Source organism: Gambusia affinis, linkage group LG18 (assembly GCF_019740435.1).
Source record: "Gambusia affinis linkage group LG18, SWU_Gaff_1.0, whole genome shotgun sequence".
Lineage (NCBI taxonomy): Eukaryota > Metazoa > Chordata > Actinopteri > Cyprinodontiformes > Poeciliidae > Gambusia > Gambusia affinis.
In genome coordinates, this window is record NC_057885.1 from 9,397,680 (window position 1) to 9,419,781 (window position 22,102).

General features: G+C 41.6%; 1 protein-coding gene across 4 annotated transcripts; it reads right to left on the minus strand.

Moving 5' to 3' along the window:
• Nucleotides 1-374: 374 nt before the first annotated feature.
• LOC122820378 (ATP-sensitive inward rectifier potassium channel 10-like) lies at nucleotides 375-19,686 on the minus strand. Of its 4 annotated transcripts, none has more exons than XM_044097746.1 (7): nucleotides 19,364-19,686; nucleotides 18,989-19,266; nucleotides 9,736-10,122; nucleotides 9,292-9,503; nucleotides 8,354-8,485; nucleotides 6,094-6,271; nucleotides 375-2,827 (listed from the first exon to the last, which is right to left on the minus strand). In XM_044097746.1, the coding sequence occupies exons 3-7, from the start codon at nucleotides 10,112-10,114 to the stop codon at nucleotides 2,421-2,423; spliced, it is 1,308 nt and encodes a 435-aa protein (XP_043953681.1). In that variant the 5' UTR covers nucleotides 10,115-10,122; nucleotides 18,989-19,266; nucleotides 19,364-19,686; the 3' UTR covers nucleotides 375-2,420. The 4 variants fall into 4 exon arrangements, with proteins under 4 accessions (XP_043953681.1, XP_043953683.1, XP_043953684.1 ...); XM_044097748.1 differs by lacking the exons at nucleotides 18,989-19,266; nucleotides 19,364-19,686 and adding exons at nucleotides 10,323-10,360; nucleotides 11,315-12,105; XM_044097749.1 differs by lacking the exons at nucleotides 18,989-19,266; nucleotides 19,364-19,686 and adding an exon at nucleotides 11,315-12,105.
• Between the last annotated feature and the right edge of the window lie 2,416 nt (nucleotides 19,687-22,102).

Genomic DNA, 22,102 nt, shown 5'->3' on the forward strand with positions numbered 1-22,102 from the left:
CTCAAATCCCGACACAAACAAGGAGCGAACATAAGGTGCATGCTGAGATCAGATTTTAAAACCAAATTAACACAAGAAAACCAACAAAACAAAAGTGTGTTGTCGGCGTCAGGAAGTAAAAAAACAAGAAAGACCTAGAGAGACTTGCTGGGATCTACAAAGAAAAAGCTAAAGGCAACAGCTCAGATCATAATAGAAACGATACTCAAAGCGCGAAACACAAGAAATTAACAGAATCTGCAATTCCAATGATCATGACAAATTGGCATTGTATGTTGCATAATCATTGTCAAAAGTTACTCTTAACATTTAACATATCAGTTTCTGATATCAGCAGGAAATATTGCGCAATACAGACACAAACACATCTCATGTTGCAAATAATACGTTTATTAAACGAGGCACTTAAAGTTACATCGACAGTTTGAGCAGAGAGCTTCCAGGATTAAGACGGAGTGATTTATTAAACACATTCTGATGCAGAAACCAGGACAGCGTTCAGCCTGAAACATTTTCAGCAGTCGCTTGTCGCTGACAGAAAGGCAGGCAATCTTATGATTTTATCGAGTGGACATAAAAAGAGTTGCAAACGTTGACTTTACTGGGATATTTTTTAAGCCAGCACACTGCTTATTATTAGTATTAGTATTATTGTTATATTTGGCTTTTCATTGTTTAGCTGTGTGTTTATTTACTTACTTTTGGTTTTGCCCCAGCAGTCATTTCATATTTTCATCCCCAACTTCTTCAGGCACACAATGGAGTTGTTTCTCATTCAGGATTCAACTTTTAACAACTCAATTCAGCCATTTTCTACAGTCCATTTGAAATCCACCATATGTGTAATTTTATGACTGCAATAAATAATGTCTACAAGAGGGATGCCACTAGTTTTAGTTCAATACGAAGTGATATTTTCTTACATTTCTTTACAGTCAACTAGTCCATAGGGAACTTAGAGCAAAAATAACAGAAGGTTATTCGTTTAATGAAAATGACATTTCTAAAATAATATGTAAATATATATTTTTTTATCCTATGAATGTTGTATGAAAAATACATTGTGGGTGAGAATCAAGTGAGAAAATGGCAACGTGTAGTTATGATTATGGGGACATTGGCCCAAAGCCTTTCTGAAAGGAAATGTTCTCCAACTAATTTCAGGATTTTTTTGGGGGAAATTTTCTGTTCCCTTACAAAACCTTGGACGTAAAAAAAACCAAAACATTAATATGACCTCTTTCACAAAGTACCATATTCTTTTAAGGCTAATGGCGCTTCAAGGTTCGTTCAAAGTGCATCATTTTCATTCTGACATGAACTTTGAAACAAAATGTCAGCAGTAGAAAGACAGACATTACAGCAGGCACTTTACAGAGTCAAAATGTTAAACAGTCAACGGCCCGTTTCTACCAAATGGAAGCACAGAGGAGAAATATATTTACATGAGCTGTACATAAACACAAGGGAACATACTGTACATAAATTCACAAAAAGCTTCACTCAAAAGGACATTATCTCATCCCCGCAGAACATCAGCTGGTGAAAATACACATTTTAATCTTGTAACTCAATGTTGAGGTTAGTTTTGTTATTGCTTGTTTGAAAAAAAACAAAACAACAGAAAATCCCACTTTTATTTCCAGTTCTAGTGCTTTCTTTTAGTAAAACGACTAAACTCATTTAACCCATGCCAGTCATCGAAGACGAACGAACGTGTTACGGTTAATGCTGTCAGAGTGTAATGAAATATGAAACAGTCCCTTAAAATGACCCATAAACCTCATATTTACACAAGTCGTTCCAGGCAGTTCTTAAAAAGTCCAGCACGCTGCAAATAAGTGCAAACCGTGAACTGTGGGAAAATGATGATAGCTGAATATTTGGACGGTGCATGCCCCTTCCTTGTCCCGTGCTATGCTGCATGATGCTACGTGCAACATAGCATGTAGCATCATGCGTTGTTGCATAATGGAGCCTTTAAAACACAGTACTGTGATTCAGCAGTACACACGACAAACTCAAAGAGTTTTCTTGGTACTGTTTGTCCCTTTCTCTTGTGTAGAAATGTTTCATCTCTAAGAGAAGAACGGGCCACATTTTAACAGAGCGGCCTCGTGCATTACATTACATGTTACACAATATAAAACACATTTAGATCCCGCTGTAAGTTTGTTCTAGTCGGGTGTCCTCCGTCTGAGGCTGGCTGACAGATTATTGTTTACAGGCTTGTTGTGAGGAAATGGTGTGGCGCTCAGGTGCTCAGTTTCCTCTGTGGTCCACATGTTGGTGTGTGTAGAAGGTGAATACTGGCTGTGTGTGTGGGGGATGGTGCGAGTTCCTATAGCAGCTTACAATTCCTCTTCTTCCGCGTTTCTCTCCGCCACTTCCTCCCACATCTTCCTGTTTTGCGCTCGGCTTCATACGTTGCTGATGCGAACGCTCAGAGGGCTGCTGCCTCTGACGCGGCCCCGCTCCCGCTTCTTTTCTTTCCCCTTGTAGTTCTCCTCCAGTATGAGCTTCTCCCGGCTCGTTTCGTCCTCCCTGGCGCCGTTGTGGCGCGTCTCCGCTCTGTCGTTCGGTGACGACGGCTGCTTGCGGAGGGGAGACTTTGCGGTTTTTGCCACTTTGTCGAAGAAGGCAAAGTCGGCCACGTATTTCCCCGACGGGGAGAGGGAGACGACGGGCGGGAACTCGTACCCCCAGAGGATCTCGTCTGGAAGGTACGACGTCCGGACCTGGCAGGTGGCGGACGTCGGTTCGACCGTGGCGCTCATGATCACCAGCAGCTCAAAGTCGGCCAGGTCAGGGTCTGCCCAGCCTCCACCTGGTGGACAAAAAGATAAATAAAACACAAAAACATTACTTATAAGTGCTCTTAAATAGCTTGTAGAAATGAAATTCTAAAGTTGAAGTAATTCAATTTACAGACTTATACAACACACGCAGTCGGCTATGGCTACAGCTAACGACAACGCAGAAATATTATGCTGTAGCTTTGTTATGAGCTATGTAACCCCTGAACTGCTGACTTGACCTCTGACCTCTGTGCACAAGGAGAATAAGCCACATAAAGTCGTTGCTAAAAGGTCTGGTTGTTCACAAAGTGCTGCATCCAAGCATACTGATGAAAGCTTAGTGGAAGAAAAAAATGCAGTCATAAAAAAAAACGCACAAGCAACAGAGATAACCGAGAATAATGCCTTCCAACCCTTTAGTTACAGTCAAGAGTATATATTTTTTAATTCTTTTGAAGAAAATTGTAAACCAAATATCTTAGTTGCATAAAACGTTTTCAATTTTTTTCTATTTCTTCTCTTAATTGTCCCAGCATCCTTTTCTTCCTGACTGTGCCAGGTTAAATCCCTTCAAAAGCCCCAAAATTATTATTCATGCCTGTGAATTTTTTTTTCTGAAATGCAGAAATGATTGTTTTTTTCTTTTAATATCAAGTTTTCATGATTATTTCTAAATCGTGTTCATGCCGCTGGATATTCTGAATGTGCTGCATCTCTCCATCTTGCAAATCTAAGTCATACAACAAGGCAACAGATACTATTGAAAAGATCATTAGGATGCAGGTAAGTTTCTGTACAATTATCTAACTGAGTAATAAAATCATACCTTTGTAATATTTATTTGATATATATGTTCTTTGTTTAATAAAAACCTCACATACAACTATTTAAGAGCTTAATCAGTTTGAAGATTTGTTAGCCTTATGATGTAGGAATTTAATGCTCTAATAAGAGACGCTAAAAAATCAAATTCCTGGAGTGGAAATAAATAGAAGGAGACAAAATTCAGAACCAACCATGTCTTTAAATAATAACACTTGTTTTTTACTATTATTTGAACAAAGTCGTGGGTGGGTCCCGATTCAAATTCATCTAGTCTCAACCAAATAAGGTTGTAAGCCGGGTACACGCACGTTCACAAGACACACTCCTGTTCTCTAAATCACCAAACCATGAAGCTTCTCTTTAACCACCTGACTGGGAGGAAAGTGCTTTCACCCTCTGACAACTTTTCCACGTAGAGATTGTAATTTGTCACATGCGTGGAGTCTTTCGATTCAATTTGGTGACTATTGACTCACAACACGCAGAACGTGGAAACTTTGAGTGGCGTTACCCCCCCCACAACGTCCCCAAAGGACAGATCAGCAGACGTACGCAGTCAAGCAGGCGAACACCTGCATCCCCGGGGTTTCTCAGGCTGCAGACTCTCTCATCTGTGAAAACAAGGCCGAGTCCCAACACAGACCAAATATCACTCCCACCAATGCAAAACACCGTGTTTCGCAACCCCTCTGTCAACACTGTGACACAATTATCAAGGGATTCTCTGCCTGTTTGTGAGTTGCTTGGACTCATTTCCAGATCTTACAAGCCCTCCGAAAATACAGCAGGTGAGAATCTGCGTCTTGCTGGCCAATGAGAAATGCCCACGGCGATTTCCAGACCATTCGCTGTCAAACTGGCGGTGAAAAGGGAACCCGAGCTCATGACTTGAGAATGCAAGACAAAATAACATCATAGGGGGAAAAAAACTTTAAGGAAGCATCCAGAATATAAAAACAGAGTTGAAATCATATCCGATCACCAGGTGGAAACAGGATCATTTTATAATGTACCCATCTATGAATTTGTGAACGTGCAGGATCCATGATCTACTGAAACTCCGTCTGCAGGTGTAACGTAAGAAATATTACCAAACAAATGGCTGAAACTTTCATGCCCTATTTTCATGCACACGACTCGCAGAAAGTAGTGCATTTTGTTCTTATATATTTGGGGTGTAGCTTATAATTTACTCTTTAAGGTGGAAGTCTCACAGAAACAGAGACTGTACTGGCTGCTGCAGTTTCCTGTCTAAATGTGAGTGTGAGGAAGCAGCTAATGAGCTAAGACCAAAAACTAGGTTTTGTCTGTACTTGATCAACTGGAAAGACAAATGATCAATGAGTCATATCAAAACAGAGCGTGCGTATGCTAACGTCTGCCTGGCACTTTAGCAGCATAAAATCATTATCAGCAGGGGTAAGATATGACAACACTGAAGACAGTAACAAGCTGCTTCCATCCAATTGTCAAACTAATTTTGAGCGAACTTTTAAAATGTTGCAAAAGAAAAAGGAAAAAAAAGAAAAGGCATATTTCTATCTGCTGGTTTGGAGCGTATCAACCAAAGCGTACTTTTGTCAGATGTTGACTCTGCACACGGCAGCAATAAGATGAAGAGTTTGCAGACCAGCATAAACCAAACAACTCGGGAAAAATAAAAAGCTCTCCTCTCCCTGCCGGAGATTTGGACGTTGAAGGTTTTTTAAGTTTCATGCCTCTGGTAAGGCACAGACCCACCAGATCGTATTTGGCAAATGTCTTTCCATCTTTCCTTTAGCACATTAGCTAAAAACCACCTCAAGTGCACATAAAAACCGCTTTTGCAAAATTGAGGAAGTTATTCAGACATTTGTAAAGCGTTAACTACAAATAGTATGTGAAGGAGGTAAATATGAGGAAATAAATGCTTCTGGATAATCAACAGAGAATCCAAGTCGGCCTAGCTTGCGGAAAAGCACCAAATAAGCTTCAGTGGGTACTCTTGTAACTCCCAGTGAGGAGAGCTCTGAGCTGCTGTAAGTGGATCTGTGCGGACTGCATGTCAGCGCCCCGGACTGTACAGTATTGTGCGCTAATGAGGGGTGTCTCAAGCAGGCTCTCTCACACACATTCCTGCCAGAAAAAAAAAAAAAAAAAACTCTCCTCCAGTGCCAAACAAACCCAACTGTGGACAGCTCAACACGGCCAACAACGCAGCACGTGACTGCGAATACCAACACACCTACATACGCATACACGCGCATTGTACCTACACGTTTTGTCAATTACCATAACTCGACGGTAAATGTAAGATTCCAATCACTTTACTCGCCGCGGATGCGTGGGAGACGGTTAAGAGGCAATAATGAGACACTTGTTCTAATGTGGACTCGTCGTCACTTTCAGAAAGCTTCCATATTGCAGTTCAGCACGTTTGGCGTGAGTTGATCAGACCTGCCGACACAACGTCGCGAGAGCTGAGGCGTACCCTTCGCTGCCCAGGCTCTGAGGGGGCTGTTCTCGTCGATGATGTGGTAGAACGTCAGGGGTATGATGAGGAAGGGGCTGTCGCTGGATGTGTCCACCTGGAAGGGCACGTTGCGCTGGTCCAGCCGCACCGTTTCACCCTCTTTGGTCAGAGACGTTTGAAGCAACTTCCCCGTCACCTGGGAGCCAAGATGTAGTCAGTAACTGCAGCCAAAGAAGTTGGAAATGCATCTTGTAACCAGACGGCTCCCGGTTTAATATTTACATCGGCCCTCAAGTAATGGCTCTAGAGTAGAGCATTAACAATGTACTCAATTAGTAGTCACCACACTGGCTCCCTGTAGCTGTGTTTTTATGATGTGAAGCACTTTGAAATGTATTGTCGCTGAAAGGTACTATGCAAATCAAATTTGACTGACTGAGTGATACTGTTTCAGAGCAACAAGCAAACAGACAGGAAATAGAAAGAAAATGTGCCGTTTTTACTTCAATATGGAAATATTTTCAAACTATTATACACATGGAGTCTTCATAATCAATCATAGGAAACCAGAAGGTGCCTAAATGCTGCATAGCACATCTCCAAACAAAAATAAAAAAAACCCACTTCCACCCAGTCAGTTTCTCATTTTAAACTCTCCGAAACATTCCAGCATTCAGTCTCAAGCGGGCCTCTTGAGATGTGAAACTGATTTTCATTTCGGGCCTCATCAAGACCAACTGGTTGTGACAGAATGCATAAAACTACCCACTAACAAACTGTAAAATAAGGATTCATTTTCTTTAAGTTTTATTAGTACATCTAAAAATGTAGCTATGTTTAACATCCTCCCACATTGGTGTAATAAACTGAATTGATTTTGACTGATTGAATAATATTTAAGCGTATAATAATAATCTTAAGGTTCAGTGTGGCCCGCTAGGCTCTAGAGGGCCACATTAAATGTTTTGCCGAACAGGATTTTACCCAAGGGAGTGTTTGAGTTTGACAAATGTGATCTGCTATTGTCCTCTAACCAGAACTATGAAAAACACATTGACGGCGTTTGGCTTCCCAAAGCCCACCATTGGAGGGACTGAGATTAAAAATGTCTGAAACCCTCGTCACGTTAAGTTAAGACTAAGTCAGTCTTCAGGGCGTCTGTGAACGCTTGAATGCAAAATGTTAGATGGTGGCAAAATTGGAAAAGCCCAATTCCAACGTGGAAAACAATGATGGCACTACAGTGCTGCCATAGACTCACCAAATTGATTTGCCCTTTTTCAACACCACGCAAATGAAGTCTCCTCTAAAATTACATTTCACAATTTCCTGTAAATAGGTTTCCGCACCTCAACAATCATTTTGAGGAGAATGAGAAGATAAAGAAGTTTTTAGTACAGAGAACCACTCAGTCCAGATTGAGCCCTGCTGTACAATCATTTTTACATACTTTACAGCTGCTAGTACCAGGGTCTCCTGTTGAGGCTCACCCACAATCCTGAAATGCTACAACTTTGCTAATAAAAAAAAAAAAAATCTGAAAATCACCATTGGGGTTTTGTGCATGTGTAAACCATTTAGCAAACTCTGACTTTCTATCACTGATAATAAGGAGAGCATTTTGTTTTTAATGCAGCCAAGAAGATAATAACAACCCACAAACATCATCCCCACAATCTGACTAATCTCATATCCCATGATGCAATCTTAGCCTGATGTGAGGGGGCTTAAAAGGGCTGTTAGGGGGATCCCAAAGCGCCAACACACTTTCACACTGTTCCCGGTGGCTTTGTTGTTCATCTCTTCTTCTATTTTTAAAATGTTTTTGTTTTGCTTTGTTTTATTCTGTTTCATTTCGAGTGCGGGCGTGCGGGGGTGGGGGAGGTTACGTTCTAAATCAAACCTAACACCCACCATAAATGTAGTTGAAAGCTCTAACATTGTCTTTAATACCATAACTATAATTAACGATATCAACTTCTTAAATCATTGCACACTTACTGCAAATAGGATGTAACCTCATGACTAAATATTCATTGGAAAAACAGGACAAAGAGTAATTTGCACTCATGACAGTAAAGTGTACTTGTGTAAAATTTGAGAAGTTTGATCAAAATTCGTCCGAAACAAAGAAACAGTTAATAGATATTCCCAGAATCGTGTCTCGAAGGAGTTCAAGAATCCGCACTGCTGTTTGACGTGACGCTAAAATATCTGCACAGGGCGGTGTGTGATGTTAGCTTAATGCAAGTCAATATTTTTCAAAGCGATTTATTACCTGACATCCTAACAGCAGGCTTTTGCGCATGTTGGCCACTCGGATCATCAGGCAGGGCCGGCCCTCGTGAAACGACACAACAGCATGTTGACTGAACTTCACCGTCTCGCCTCTCTTCTTGGGGCGGGCAACCTGCCGGAGGAAAGGAAGAAATCTGGGATTAGGATGGATCCCCGTTGCTAAAATGTTGTACCAAAAATACTGCACGGCAGCCATTAAAAGCGTAATGTTTAAATTCTGAGAACATGACAGAGTTGAAGTAAATAGTTTCAAATAAAAACAACAGCGGAAACTCTTTTTTTTTTTTTTTTTTCAGATAGGACTGATAATAATCCGCAACCAAAAACTGTGATACTGATACCTGACACTGATAACTTTTCGCGCTGACGGTTCAGTATGATCATCATTCTAGCGCGCTGGAGTCTGCTTCTAATAGATCCGAATGATAACAGCACCACACATGCAAGGTTTCTGCATAAGCAACTCGAATACGAAGATAAGGAATAGAGAAGACTCGTGATGTACACGAACAGCAGCTAGAAATATACACGGCGTTTGTTAAAATTGTATACATAGTACGTGACATTTAAGGCGTACAACTTAACAAAGAAACAAAAATGTTAGAAATAAGTTAGAAACGTTGTTGCGTTTGCGAGCGCAGCCTAAGATAAAACTTTGATAAAGCTTTTTCAGTAGAACTCTGTCGTCATCCAAAACTTAGCCCACTTTAAGTGACCTCGCAGATTTTCTGACACTTAATTTTGGGTTTTGACTAGAACATGGCAGCCATAATGCTGCCACCGCCATCTTTCACTGTAGCCACAGTAAAATATAGACAAGAAACTGCTTAGCGATGCTGAACAATTGATTGGCTATACCAACATCTTTCCTGTTACATTTATTATTCTATTCAAAACTTTAAAAAAAAATTTTATTACTTTTGCAAGAAAGGTCCCAGTGATGAAAATCTCCATCACCATGGTGATGACCAGCTGAACAATGAGGAGGATTATTGCCATGGGGCATTCCTCTGTTATGCACCGGAAGCCATAGCCAATCGTGGTCTGCGACTCCAGGGAGTAGAGGAAGGCTCCCGTCAACGTCTTCACCTCCATCACACACGGCGTGTGATTGGACGGTGGGTCGAACTCTGAAGGCAGGAAACAAGGAGCAGAAGATCAATCTGGAGCATGGAAAATACCAAAGAAGAGTTTACTGCCTTTGTCTGTATCGTACAAAACCATTTTTAGAACACCTACATGAGTATTTGACTGCTTTAGCGACTTTGATGTGCGTGATATCAGTAAATTTAGGACTGTTGCGTCTCCATGAATGCAACTCCTGAGTGTTGGGCATGGCTGAGTGAGTGTCGTGATGCGTACCGAGCAGGTCTCCATGCACAAGGGCCACCAGGTACCAAAGCAGCCCGAACAGGAACCACGTCCCAGCAAAAGTAGCAGAGAAAAAGAAGAACTTGTAGCGCCACTGCATGTCCAGGAACGTCGTCCAGAGGTCACGGAGGTACAGGGCCCCTCTGCCGCTGACGTGTTCGATGCGGACGTTGCTCCGTCCATCCTTGGAGAGGACTCTGCGTCTCCTGCGGAGCTCGTTTGGCCCTCCCGTTTCCCCCCCACCGGCTGCAGGAGCCCCACTCCCCCCCGTGGAGCTCAGCAGGGGCTTGCTGATGTCCGTCTGCGTCTGGGAATGGCACACTTTCTGCGGGGAGGAGCCTTCGGAGGACGGAGGAGTGGCTGAAGTCATGGCTGGCACTGGACAGACAGAGGGGATACGACGTGTGAAGGAAGGGGGAAAAAATGTGGAAAATGGGCTTAAAGTGAGCAGTGAAGGAGGATGGTGTGGAAAACCTGCAGAGGTATGCTGAGAACAATAAAGATGAACAATAGGGGAGTCCAAGTAAAAAGGTTAAAGGTAGCCAATGTAAAAAATAACATAAAATAAAGGAAAGTACCTCATGTGAATGGGGAGATGACCTAGTGGAACATTTAACTTGAAAAATAGAACAGAAGAAAGGGATTAGATGTACATTTCAGGATGACAGTGTTGTGCTCCGCCATTCAAAGCTCTTCTTTTCTCTTCCTTTCAAAAGAAAGAGTACCTGGCTTTGTGAAAGCCTATCTGTGAAAAATCATGCTAATTTACTCGTTTTGCACAAAAATAACAAAATCGAGTAGAGGAGATCTTGTTACTGTTAAAATAAAGGTCATACTTTCCCATCTGTACGCTGGTATTTTGGGATTCAAACAAATTCCCAAGACAATCTAACGTTGAGACTTGCAGCCATAATTTGCTGACTTGATTTTTGAGTTTTATACTTTGTTGTGTTCAACTTGCAAACTTTCTCATGGACCTTGCACGTTCTTTCTTGGTCTAACAGGTTTAGGTTTTCTGCATAGAGTTGTTTACAATTGACAATAAATTGAGACTGTATCGAGTGTTGGACATTTCCTGTAGAAATAAAGTACAAAGCTCATGAGGCAGGCTAATTATTTAGTTTTTTCTACGTCATGTCTTCACACAAGTAAGTCAAACTTCACTGAAATCTGTCCTGCAAACTAAAATTAACTAATGACCAAGAGAGCGCTGACATGCTAGCTTTGGCCTAGCATTCAGCAAACGTTTCCACATGAAGACTTCATCAGCAGTCTGAGCTCTCATTACCCAACATTATTTATTACTAAGCCTCTCTAACGCTCATAGTGGAATTTTGCAGGTACTTGTTTTTTTTTATCTGTCATGTACGTCCAACTTGATATTGTCATCACTGCGCTGGAGATGCCTGTTCTGCCCTGAAATGTGACTCTCTTGTCTGGCTGGCCTAAAACTACGCCATCGTCACTCGTACGCTGAAAATGATGACACGCCGCGATGACACCCCGAAGCCCTGGTATAAGTGGATTGCAAAGTATCAATAGTTTATTAAGAGAGTGAGAGATCCCTCACCCCTGGGTGCCACGAACGCTTATCGCCGCTTGACTTTCCCTTTGCCAGCTTTTAAAAATCTCACTTCTCATCTGGACTACAGTTTGTCTTCCTCCACATCATCCTTTCTTCTTTCCTCCTCTCTCTGCCCATTCTTTGCTCATTGTTTGACCGAGCAGAGAAATTGTCTTTGCTTTCTGGAGCAAAGGAAAACAAAACCCAAAACAGCACAGCCAAAACAAAAGCCTAAAAACCAGAGCGATCTGATACACTCTGTCCTTTCCTGTCCTGTTTGACCCTTGTCTCGCCTCCCTCCGTGTTGGAGCTCACACAGAGTGAATGAATAGAGAGCTGTGTTGAGCGCTGCGCTATGAATACTAAGATGTGAAGGGGGGAGGGAGATAGAGGGAGGGGGAGGCGTGGTCAGGAGAACGGGCATGTGATTGGACTTGGGCCACACCAGCTGAACTCTGAACCCGACAATGCTCCTGCCCACACATACAGTAAACATATGTACATGTAGACCGTTTGACCATTTAGTGTCCAAAGGGTTGCTTACTTTGCAGAGACAAAACCTCTAACCTTGCATACAATTCCAAAACAAATTCCAGAAAATATATACAATACTTCCAAAAGTATTAACTTCTAAAAGTATTGACATTCAGAGGTAAAAATGCACAAGGTTTAATAGGATGCCGAACCACTCTTTGCATGTCTAATAGCTTCACATCATCTGGGACAGCTTTTAAGGAGTGTGTTTATTTGACCATTATTCATTAGTGAGGTCAGACACTGATGTTGGGAGAAAAGACTTTTCCAATAGTGTCCATTCTAATTGGGGGGGAAGTGAGAACTGTCACTTTCTTCACCAGTACTTGCTTGTCCATTTCTTTATTGACCCTGGAGATGTTAAAATTGTTCAAAATGTATTTGCATGTTGACTCATTAAGAGCTCTTTTTTTTCTACTGGAAATAATTCACTGCCACAAAACAATCCATCGTCATAATGGCTGGTCACCATTCTTTCGTCACTCCAGAGAACACGTGAACACTATTGCCTAGAACACTCCGCTGTTCTAGGCAATAGTCGCAGTGTGCTTTTGAACTAATGTAAAAAGAGTTAGGTTTGGAGTGGGAGAAATTTCTCACAGTCTTTTACCAAATGCAAAAGAGAAATCTAAAATCTGACGCTACTCCATCTTTGTTTACGTTTTGCAAAGAGGGTAGCTGCGCTCAGTGTCTTCTTCAGAGGTTTTTGAGTCGATTCCTTCAGTAGTTCTTGGTGCAGCGCCACCACAGGGGAGGAGGTGAACAGGATGTTGCAACTTTGGCCGCCCAATTGAAGCGAGTGTACCGGACTATCAGGTGTGAAAACACTTTTTGCTTACCTACCTAGTTGTGGTCAACTTGAGGTGCATCTTTTGTGGCAATTTTCTATCTTTGTCTTAGCAATTGTCATTTGCTCCCTGGTTTATTCAGGACTTTTCCCCAGCACATTAGTTTCAAATGCTGCCACGTTTGTTTCATATTTGTTCATTTCCTCCACTGTGTGAAAACTCCCCAATTTAAATACTCCTTTATTCTGTCACTTCATTGTCAGATCCTCTTTTGCCCTCAGCTTGATGTCGCCAATTCTGTGTCTGGAGTTTCATCCATCCATTTTCTTACACCCTTCTTCCCTAATGGGGTTCAGGAGGGTTGCTGGTTCCTCTCCAGCTGCGTTCCGGGCGAGAGGCGGGGTTCACCCTGGACAGGTCGCCAGTCTGTCGCAGGGCAACACAAAGACATACAAGACAAACAACACACTCACACACACACACTCACACCTAGGGAGAATTTAGAGAAACCAATTAACCTGACAGTCATGTTTTTGGACTGTGGGAGGAAGCCGGAGAACCCGGAGAGAACCCACCATGCACAGGGAGAACATGGAAACTCCATGCAGAAAGACCCCGGGCCGGGAATCGAACCCAGGACCTGCTTGCTGCAAGGCAACAGCTCTACCAACTGCGCCACTGTGCAGCCCTGTCTGGAGTTCTGTTATTTAAATTAAAATAAAATAATCCCACAACTTTGTCCCTGCATGGTGTGCTCTTCAGTTTTCCTAACGTTCGCTCACAAAGCCTCCAGAACAATTCAGTCCTGTTGGCAGCTGAAATTAATGGTTTTTTTAGATTTTCATTTTTGAAATTTTTTTTTTTTTTTTTATTGCCATGTTCTCCACCTCACAAGTATGCAATATTTTCATTGATCTATGCCATAAAATGCATTGGATAATGAAACGTATGTGCATTTCTGTTTATGTGTCCCACAGACACAGTGACACACTCTATCTCACCACTGACTCTGAGCCTGTATCACATTTCACTGCCCTCAGCTTCCCTGTGGTTTGTTTTTCAACATGTAAAGTGATGACCCATATTGCCTCTTGATAACTGGATCACCCAACCAAGCAATTGTTAGGTTCCTGTTGTATAAAAGGAAACGGAAAGCAATTCAATAGCCCCTCATGACCTCCATGTTGGTATTTCTATGGGTAATAAATATTAACCATTTAAATTACTTGCACTTAAATCCAGCAACAATATTAACTATTTAAAAAAAAAAAGGATTTTGATCATAATTTAATTGGAGATGTTGGTTTCTTCAACTGTTATTCTCATCCATCATGTGCAGCGTACCGTAGGGAATGTAAAACTAACAACCATCTGGGATTCAACTCTCAGCCCAACAGTTCAAAACAAAATATATTTGTATATTTTAAGTTACGAACTTTAACTGGTGTGTTGGACCAAGAATCTACGTTTAAATCTGGGCTCAACTAGCTTAGCGTGTTGTGGTCTGATGTCCATTATTATGCAATAATGAAGCAGAAGGACAAAGCCAAAAAAGATTTACTGGTAAGTATTGACATATGCAACACTGATAAATGTAACATCCTTAACAGTGACTCTTGTCTTTTCATTACATTTTGTGGATAAGGATGCAGATTAGAGAGCGACTTAACGCGTATTGTTAAATTTATATCTTATAGAAATAAGCTTAACATAGGTTCATGTATCTCAGGAAAAATCACAGCAGCCCTGTTTAGTTTGATTCAACCGAATGCCTAGAAAGTTCGGTTTGTTTGCGGAGGTGTGGATGCGCAACTGAACTCTGAAGCAGTCCAAAAAAATCTAACTCTAGCTCTCGGTTCGGTTTAAATGAACTCTGGATCGGTAAAAAAAAAAAAAAAAAATGCATACGTGAACACAGAGTGGACCGAAGACAGCTCCGAGAGCAGGAAGTAGACGATAGCGCAGGGCATTCTGGGTAAATACAACCAAAACAAATGCAGGAGTCTTACTGCTAGACAGAAAATGGTTTGAGGTCTTTCGCTAGAGACAAAAGAGAAATCCTACAACTGCTAAACTCTGATGCAACTCCACCATTTTGTTTTTATTACTATTGTCTGGAAAAGGAAGTTGTGCTGACGTCTTCTTCTGAGGTTTTCATGTCGTTTCCTTCAGCAGTTCTTGGTGCAGCGCCACCACAGGTGAGAGAGATAACAGGTTTTCGTCTTTTTGCACAGAGCAGTGTGGGAGAGAACCGCACCTGCTGAAAACGTAACAAATGTTACAACTTTCCTCCCCAATCGAATGGCGTCTGCCGCACTACCAAGTATATTCCCCAATCGCCCGAAACTTTTTTTTTTCTTTTCACCCCCAGAGAATGACAACAGTCAAGGTTGTGATCTCTTCCGCCCCGTCCGGGCCATGCAGCCCTCGTCTTCCCTCTGTCCCGTGTGCACAAGAATCCTTTGTTTTTGACGAGATGAAAGGGACAAAAGCCACTATTGAGAAATACGACTGGCTGGGCGAGTAAGTGAAAGAGAGCAAGTTAGACGGGGGGGAAAGGAGACCAAAACCGAGCGCCGGAGTGTTTGCTGGTGTATTTGACTCTGCGTGAGCATGCGGTGCTTTACGTGCAGAGGCAGAAGAATTAGTTCAGAGGGAAGATTTGAGAGAGAAACGCAGCGTCAGGTGACAAAACAGGGAAAAAAAGAGCGGGAAAGATGGTGAAGAAAAAAAAAAGGGGGGGTTGAGGGTATGTGGAAAGAAGGTGGTGGTGACAAAAGCTTGACATTAGTATTCCAGAGGAGAAAGTAAATCCCTTCCACTCTGCCCAGCGTCCGCACCCCTGCAGCCAGGGCACGGCTCTGAAAGGAACTCCAGCTGAACGTTCTTGGACAACCGTCCCGCACCACAGCAGCCTCTGTGGCCGGGCTGAATGGACGGACCCAAACATTAACGCACGCCGTGCCAAGATGGCATCTGGTGGGCCAACTCAAGACAACGGAGGGACAAACTTCATTCAGCCCGGCCGAGCCGCAACACAAATGAGCTGCTGTCGAGTCAGCGGCGCTTTATCTTCGAGGAAATGATTAAAGACAGTCAGATTAGGACAGAATGTCTTCTTTTGACGTCGATTTGCACGTCAAAGCGCTCTGCGGCTGAAACGCAGATCTGCAGATGCAGCGAGTTTCTGCACAGATAACTGTCATGCGGCTCCCATACGTTTGTGAGCGAATGTGCTCGCAAACGTATTTTCACCAGTGCGATTGTTTGACATTTACCACAAACTTTAATGTATTTTATGAGGATCTCGTGTGATAGATCAACACAAATGACTTCATGTAATCGTGAAGGGGTAAAACCACGACTTGGATTTCTACAAGCTTTACAAACTCTACTCTGAAAAGTGCGGTGTGCTTTTTTCCCCACTATTCTGATAAATCATAGTATAATCCAGTTCAGTGAATTGCCTTTAAGTAAAGAGACCGATCTTGTCTCAGCTGTTCTGTGAACCGCGGTTTTGTTAGAGCACTAATGAACAATCGGCATCATTCAGCTAATTCACTTCAAATTCGATTCAAAGACACTTTCACTGACCCCAAAGCGAAACTAAATGTTGTTGTAACTCATTTGCAGACGGTGATGGATGCGGGCACGAGAGACCTCTGCAGTCTGCTTCGCAATAACTTTGAAGAAGCCTCTGACTGAAGACACTCTCCCTTTCAAAGACAGTGTCGGGGAGAGGATGCTCAGGGAGGAAGGTGTTGAGACGTTTGAAGTTGTTTTACGGTAAAAAAAACAAAACAAAACAGGTTTTTCTAAAGTTTTACAGATTTCACTGAGGTCAACCCAAAAGATAAAAAGTATCTAAAGGAATAAGTGGAGGAAGCTGCTGTGGTCAGATGAGACCGACATAGAAAATTATAGCCTACATGCAAAATGTCATGCAGATGCTTTTCTATAACGGTCAGAGAAGACGGATGAAGCTAAACGCAGGGTAAGCCTCACCTTCCAGCAGGGCAGTAACTCTAAAAGCAGCCAGAAACACTCTAAACAGCCAGAGCTGCAAAGGAATCGAATCGGTGAGTTATGAGTTAGAATGGTCCAGTCAAAGTCCAGACTAAATCTAATCTGGAATCTGTGATTTGAAAATCGATGTTCAAGGACTCTCTCCATCCAGTTTGACCAAGTTTGAGCTAAGTAGCCAGGAAAATCACCATCCTCTGGTTGTGCATTTTGGCACACCACTTAAAAAGACTCTGGTTTTTGTGTTGTTTTGTTTTGTGACGGAACAGAAAAATCCTGCTTCATTTTCCAATCGTTTTATAATTTTGCATTCTGTTCTGTTGCTCTATGACATAGATAGACATAGATGTGTACACTCATAGCTGTCCTGCAAAGCAGCTGCTCACACCAAAGACTCCAAAGTTTAACCAAAAGTTCCTTCTACCTTTTTCCTCTTTTTTCTCTTCTCCTACATTTGCTAAATCACCACTTTTAAGGGATCAGTTAGAATCTGACTTTAATTCTGCAAACCCCATTTTAATGTGCTCAGTGTAGCATATTATGATTGGACAAAATGCAAAAGTTACACTTGAATTTTGTGAACTCTTGAAGATGAGAACATTCCATAACGGTGACATTTTTTTTTTTTTTTTTGCTGCCTTTGTACAACTTTACAAAATAAAAATAAAAAGTTGATATTTGCTCCAAATCGACTGAGATTTTTCTAAATGAGCGTAACCAGGGATACAAGTTAGGCCTTAGACTTCAACCCAGAAACCATAAACTCCCTACGTTGTGTCATGACCTCTGGCATCTAACAAAACTAATAACTTGATCTGAATTGTGCACAGTGTATTGGGCAAAGGACAAAATCTATCAGTCCATCTGTCCAATGTTTTTTTTTTTTTTTTTTTCTTGCACACGTTTTATCCTGTTCAGTCATCAGCTCACATCAGGTGCAACCTGAACTGTGCGTCCGATAGAGCGCCACACTGCAAAAACACAAAATCTTACCAAGTATTTGTTGTTTCTGGTGCAAATATCTTAAATATCTTGGTACACTTGAAATAAGACAAGACTAACTTACAAGCAACTCTTCTGCAAGAAATAAGAATTATATTTATATTGATGAAAAGTGGTAGATATAAGTGAAATAAGAGGATCCGGTACTTTTTAATCAACATTAAGGACTCTTTTACTCAAATCAAGCCCTTACTTGTACTAAGATATTTGCACCAGAAACTGGGACACAAATACTTGGTAAGATTTTGTGTTTTTTAGTGATTATATTTAGCCAACAACCTGCGTGATTCCTTCATAATACTTTGACAGTTACTTGAAATGAAATCACATAATTTCAAAGTTTTATAACTAATTCTAAATCTCTTGCATTTTATCTGATTAGTTTGTTCCCCCCCCCCCCCTCCTCTGTCTCCTCTTTTTGATTTGAGGAACAAAAAGTGAGCCGCAGAGTAAACAGACAGACATGGCAGCCGCCGACCCAATGAGCTCACAGCTGAAGCGAGCAGCGCTTCCTGAAACCACCGTCTTCACTTTCTCAACCCGTCTGCAGACTTGCAACACCGCCTGACGTTTGTGAATGGAGGCCAGCTGTTTGCCACAAATTCAGGAGCGGCTCTTTTTTTTTTTTCTTTCTTTTTTTTTTTTGCAGCATGGCTGTAAATCTGTTTTGTTCGCTACTGTAGTTGTGCCGCTCGTCAAATTAAAATCTCGGCCGCCGGTGTGAAAACATGATCAAAACCTTTTCTGGCTTTTTAAAATGGATGTAATGTAAGATTTGATTGCCACACTGTCAGCTTCTGCAGATGACTTGAATGTTTTTTTTTTTGGGGGGGGGGGGCGGGGGGGGGGGGTTTGACACTAAAGGAAAAGCTGTAACAGATGTTTTCCTGCAACATTTGGTTTAAAACTGGCCTTTCTAAGTTTATATTGATTTTTAAGTGTTAAACACCCTCTCACATGTATAAATTGTGATTTTAAAAAACACTCTCAACAGTGCGTAACATTGCTCTAAATTAGAGAAGTAAACCTCTGCTAGTGTTGCTCGGTATTCGCATGACTCTGCACAGCAAACACAGCAGGTGCAATGAGAACGAGCTGCAGCGCTTACAATCTGTTTCACCATAATGTCACAAAGTCTTCCAAGTAGCATTTTCTTCCTTATATTAGTAAACACAACATCAAGTATTGCACTAATTGATTCATTTTAGTGCATAAGGGTGCAAAAATGTATGATTTATTTTTTTTTTTTGTTGAACGAGGCAAAAAGCAATACATATCCTGTGGCAAACAATACAAAACTCATTCAAATATAAATTTGGAAATTTTTTCTTACCTTGCTGTTGACTTGTTTGCTTTGAGTGCAGCTTGGACAGCTTCACCGTCCAGCAAACGTGCGAAAAAAACAAAAACAAAACAAAAAGCAGACTGAGATGTATTTTGTATGTATGACTTAGGGGGGTAAAAAAAAAAAGAAAGAAAGAAATTGCTGCAAAACTTCAGGGTCTTGACCGGGTTGCACTTGTCGATGGTTCACACATGTTTAACGCCACTTTTCACCGTCGTGTTGCATTGTTTGCTCTCGCGACGCTACGTCAAAATCATCCTGGGCATCTAAGAAAACAACAAAAATTAACAAAAAAGGACTAAAGGAAATTTCTCAGCAAATAATAATAAAAAAAACAAAAAACAAACTTGAACCCGGTCAGACCTGGTTGACGGTTCCCCAGCAGCTAGTCAGTGTCTCCCTGCGCACTGGCACTGGCAGCACCGGTTCCGGCTCACTGTTACTGGATCATTATGTAATCGGATGAGGACAGTTTGCACTTTTTCTTCTTGCTTGCGAAGCGGGGAGAGCGAGAGAGCGCGCCCTGTGTGTCCACTCAGGGGGACGTTAAAAAAGCCCGGGCAGTCCACTCCTCCGAGAACCCCACACACACACACACACACACACCGACATACCCCGTCTATATAAGCCCAAAAGCATTCAGATGGCCACTGTTTTGTGTTTTTGCGACATTTTTAATTCATTAATTCAACTCTCCTCCTACCCTCCCTCCCAGCCCCGACTGTACGCGCTAAATGGGCCTCTTTGTTGGACGAGCCTCCTCCGCTTTTTCAGCCTTTGTCAACTTTCTCGTTGCAAAACGTTTGATGGGTCTAAGATACAAGCCTGGAAGTTGTTGCACTGGAACAAAGATATTTACAAACCAAAAGAAACAACAGCAAAAGGAACGGGTTAGGAGGCCTTTTATTGTTGGGAGCTTGGCATCTTGCGCCTTTGCGTTGGGACAGAGGGCACTGAATGGGTAATGTGGGCGCATCTCTGTGAGGTGGTGCCATGTCCGCCTGCGAGGAGGGGCGCTCGGTAGTGTAAAAGGCGAGTACAAACGATCCTCCTGTTGATGGAGAAAGGGATGAACGGGGCGGGAAAAAAATAAAAAAGTCACCAAAGTAGCAACAACCTCTGTCAGGCTGTAGATGTAGATGTAGATGTTGCTGGGAGGAAAGAAAGTGGCTTTATTTGGAAGGAAAATCTTGTGCGGAGTACAAGAACATTTTGTACTGAAGTCACGCTGCTGCATATTTGACCCCCATCAAGTGATATTTGGCAGATTTTTAGCTGCATTTGTTCACCAATGTGGGGTTTTTTTGGGGGGGGGGTTGTGTCTGTTGTACTATTAAAGGTCTGTGAGGAATTATAAATTTCTCCTGACTTGAGAAACTGGTGCAAATTTATGCCATATTTCACAAATCTGATTTTTCCAACTTACGAGTTATAGAGCTGCTGTATTTTTTATTTTATTTTTTTTCAAGTTGACTACCAATAAAGAAAATCTGCCAACTATTTGGTGGGCTGACTTTTACTGATATAGAGGTAATAACTGATTGAACTTGTGTAGCTGAACGGTTACAGTTTAGCTTAATGGATGAGTTTCTGCATCTTTTACATCAGATAAACAGAGCTTGAACAGTTAAATGACTGAACTGGTTAGGTTACTTATTTAAAAATCAAAATTTGGAATGAATTGAAAAATGCCAACACATTTTCAAAGATGCTTTTTTATTACTATTATTTTTAGAAGTGCAAATTGGAGGCGGGTGCCACATTTCTGAACAACGGCAGCGCTTAATGGTGCCACTCCTTCTATTACGTAAATCCATTTATTTACTCCTTCTACATATAATTAGACATTTGGAATTACTAGAGACAGAACCTCTATTGGTAATTAATAATCAGAAATGGTTTTTTTTTTTCCTATCAAATTTTCCCCAGAATTGTTTGTCAGTAATCTGCTTCTAGAAAGAATAACATGCGACATTTGGTTTGTGGTCCACTGCTGGACTCTATCTATTCTATAAAATCTGCAAAAAAAAATAAATAAATAAATAAGTGAAAACATTTGGAAAATTGCAAGAACTGCTTTCGGATTAGAAACGAAGCTGTTTTACACACTTCGACTGTTATCGATAAAAGAAACAGATATTCTTGATCATTGAGGGACGTCCTAAACCATCATCTTTCTTGACAACTAGCCACCATAGTGGCTATAGCTGGCATTGCTTGCAGGCAAACAGATGCACATCTTTACTGTGGTTGCTTTCAACTTCAGCCACAGCAGAGAAGTGTGAACTTTAGACAGGTTAGACAGTTGGTGGGATTATTTCCCTGGCACCAAAGCATTAGGCGACATTCTTCTTGGTTACTTAGTTACTAGATTAAATCAGAGCATCTACCTCTATGAGAGAGCCCACATAATATTTTAAGTTACAGACAGTGATTGAACACAAACTGCGGCTTGTGGGGGCATTTTGAGAAAACAGCACAACTTGAGTCCCGCTCATCTCTTTGGTTGTATTTTAACAAATATATAACCAAAAATGACATTTAAGCAGCTTTACACGTACATTAACGTCCTGCACTGGTGTGACAAATTTATATCAGCCAGGGAGGCCTCTGTTCTAACTGCACATATATGTCCAATAGGCCAAATTACATCAATATAAAGTATGTTGAATGTTGTTGAATTTTGAAATCCAACGATAATATACTGGCCCTTAAAGGACATTAATTATTTTTGAAGTGGCCCATGAGTTTGACACCCTTGCGCTAAAGGGACAGGTACTTGTTTAGCAACATTGTACATATGCTGTACAAGTAGCAATGCAGCTTCGTGCACCTACCAGAAAAGCCAGACTGAAAGTCCCCATGTGGTGCACGGAGGTGTGAACCACCAGTGATGCACTGCACCAGAAGCACTGCGCAATATTTTCCTCCAATAGGAGAAAATACCCAGTTTGTATTTCCACTTTAACGTCTCTGCAGTTTTGGGGCTCCCCTGGTTGAAACCTCATTCAGGTCATGACATCTGCTCAAGATTCGGAGAGAAGCGACGACAGACTTCTTTTTGAAGTTACACTTTTTTTTCTCTCTTTTTTTTTTTTTTAC

What these genes read in the sequence shown, in the direction of transcription:
- LOC122820378 (XM_044097746.1), bottom strand. Translation starts at nt 10,114, where the DNA reads ATGACTTCAGCCACTCCTCCGTCCTCCGAAGGCTCCTCCCCGCAGAAA. An exon ending in TGTGCATGGAGACCTGCTCG is followed by an intron (nt 9,504 to 9,735) that starts GTACGCATCACG and finishes TCCTGCCTTCAG; the next exon opens with AGTTCGACCCACCGTCCAAT. An exon ending in CTGGGACCTTTCTTGCAAAA is followed by an intron (nt 8,486 to 9,291) that starts GTAATAAAATTT and finishes TTCCTCCGGCAG; the next exon opens with GTTGCCCGCCCCAAGAAGAG.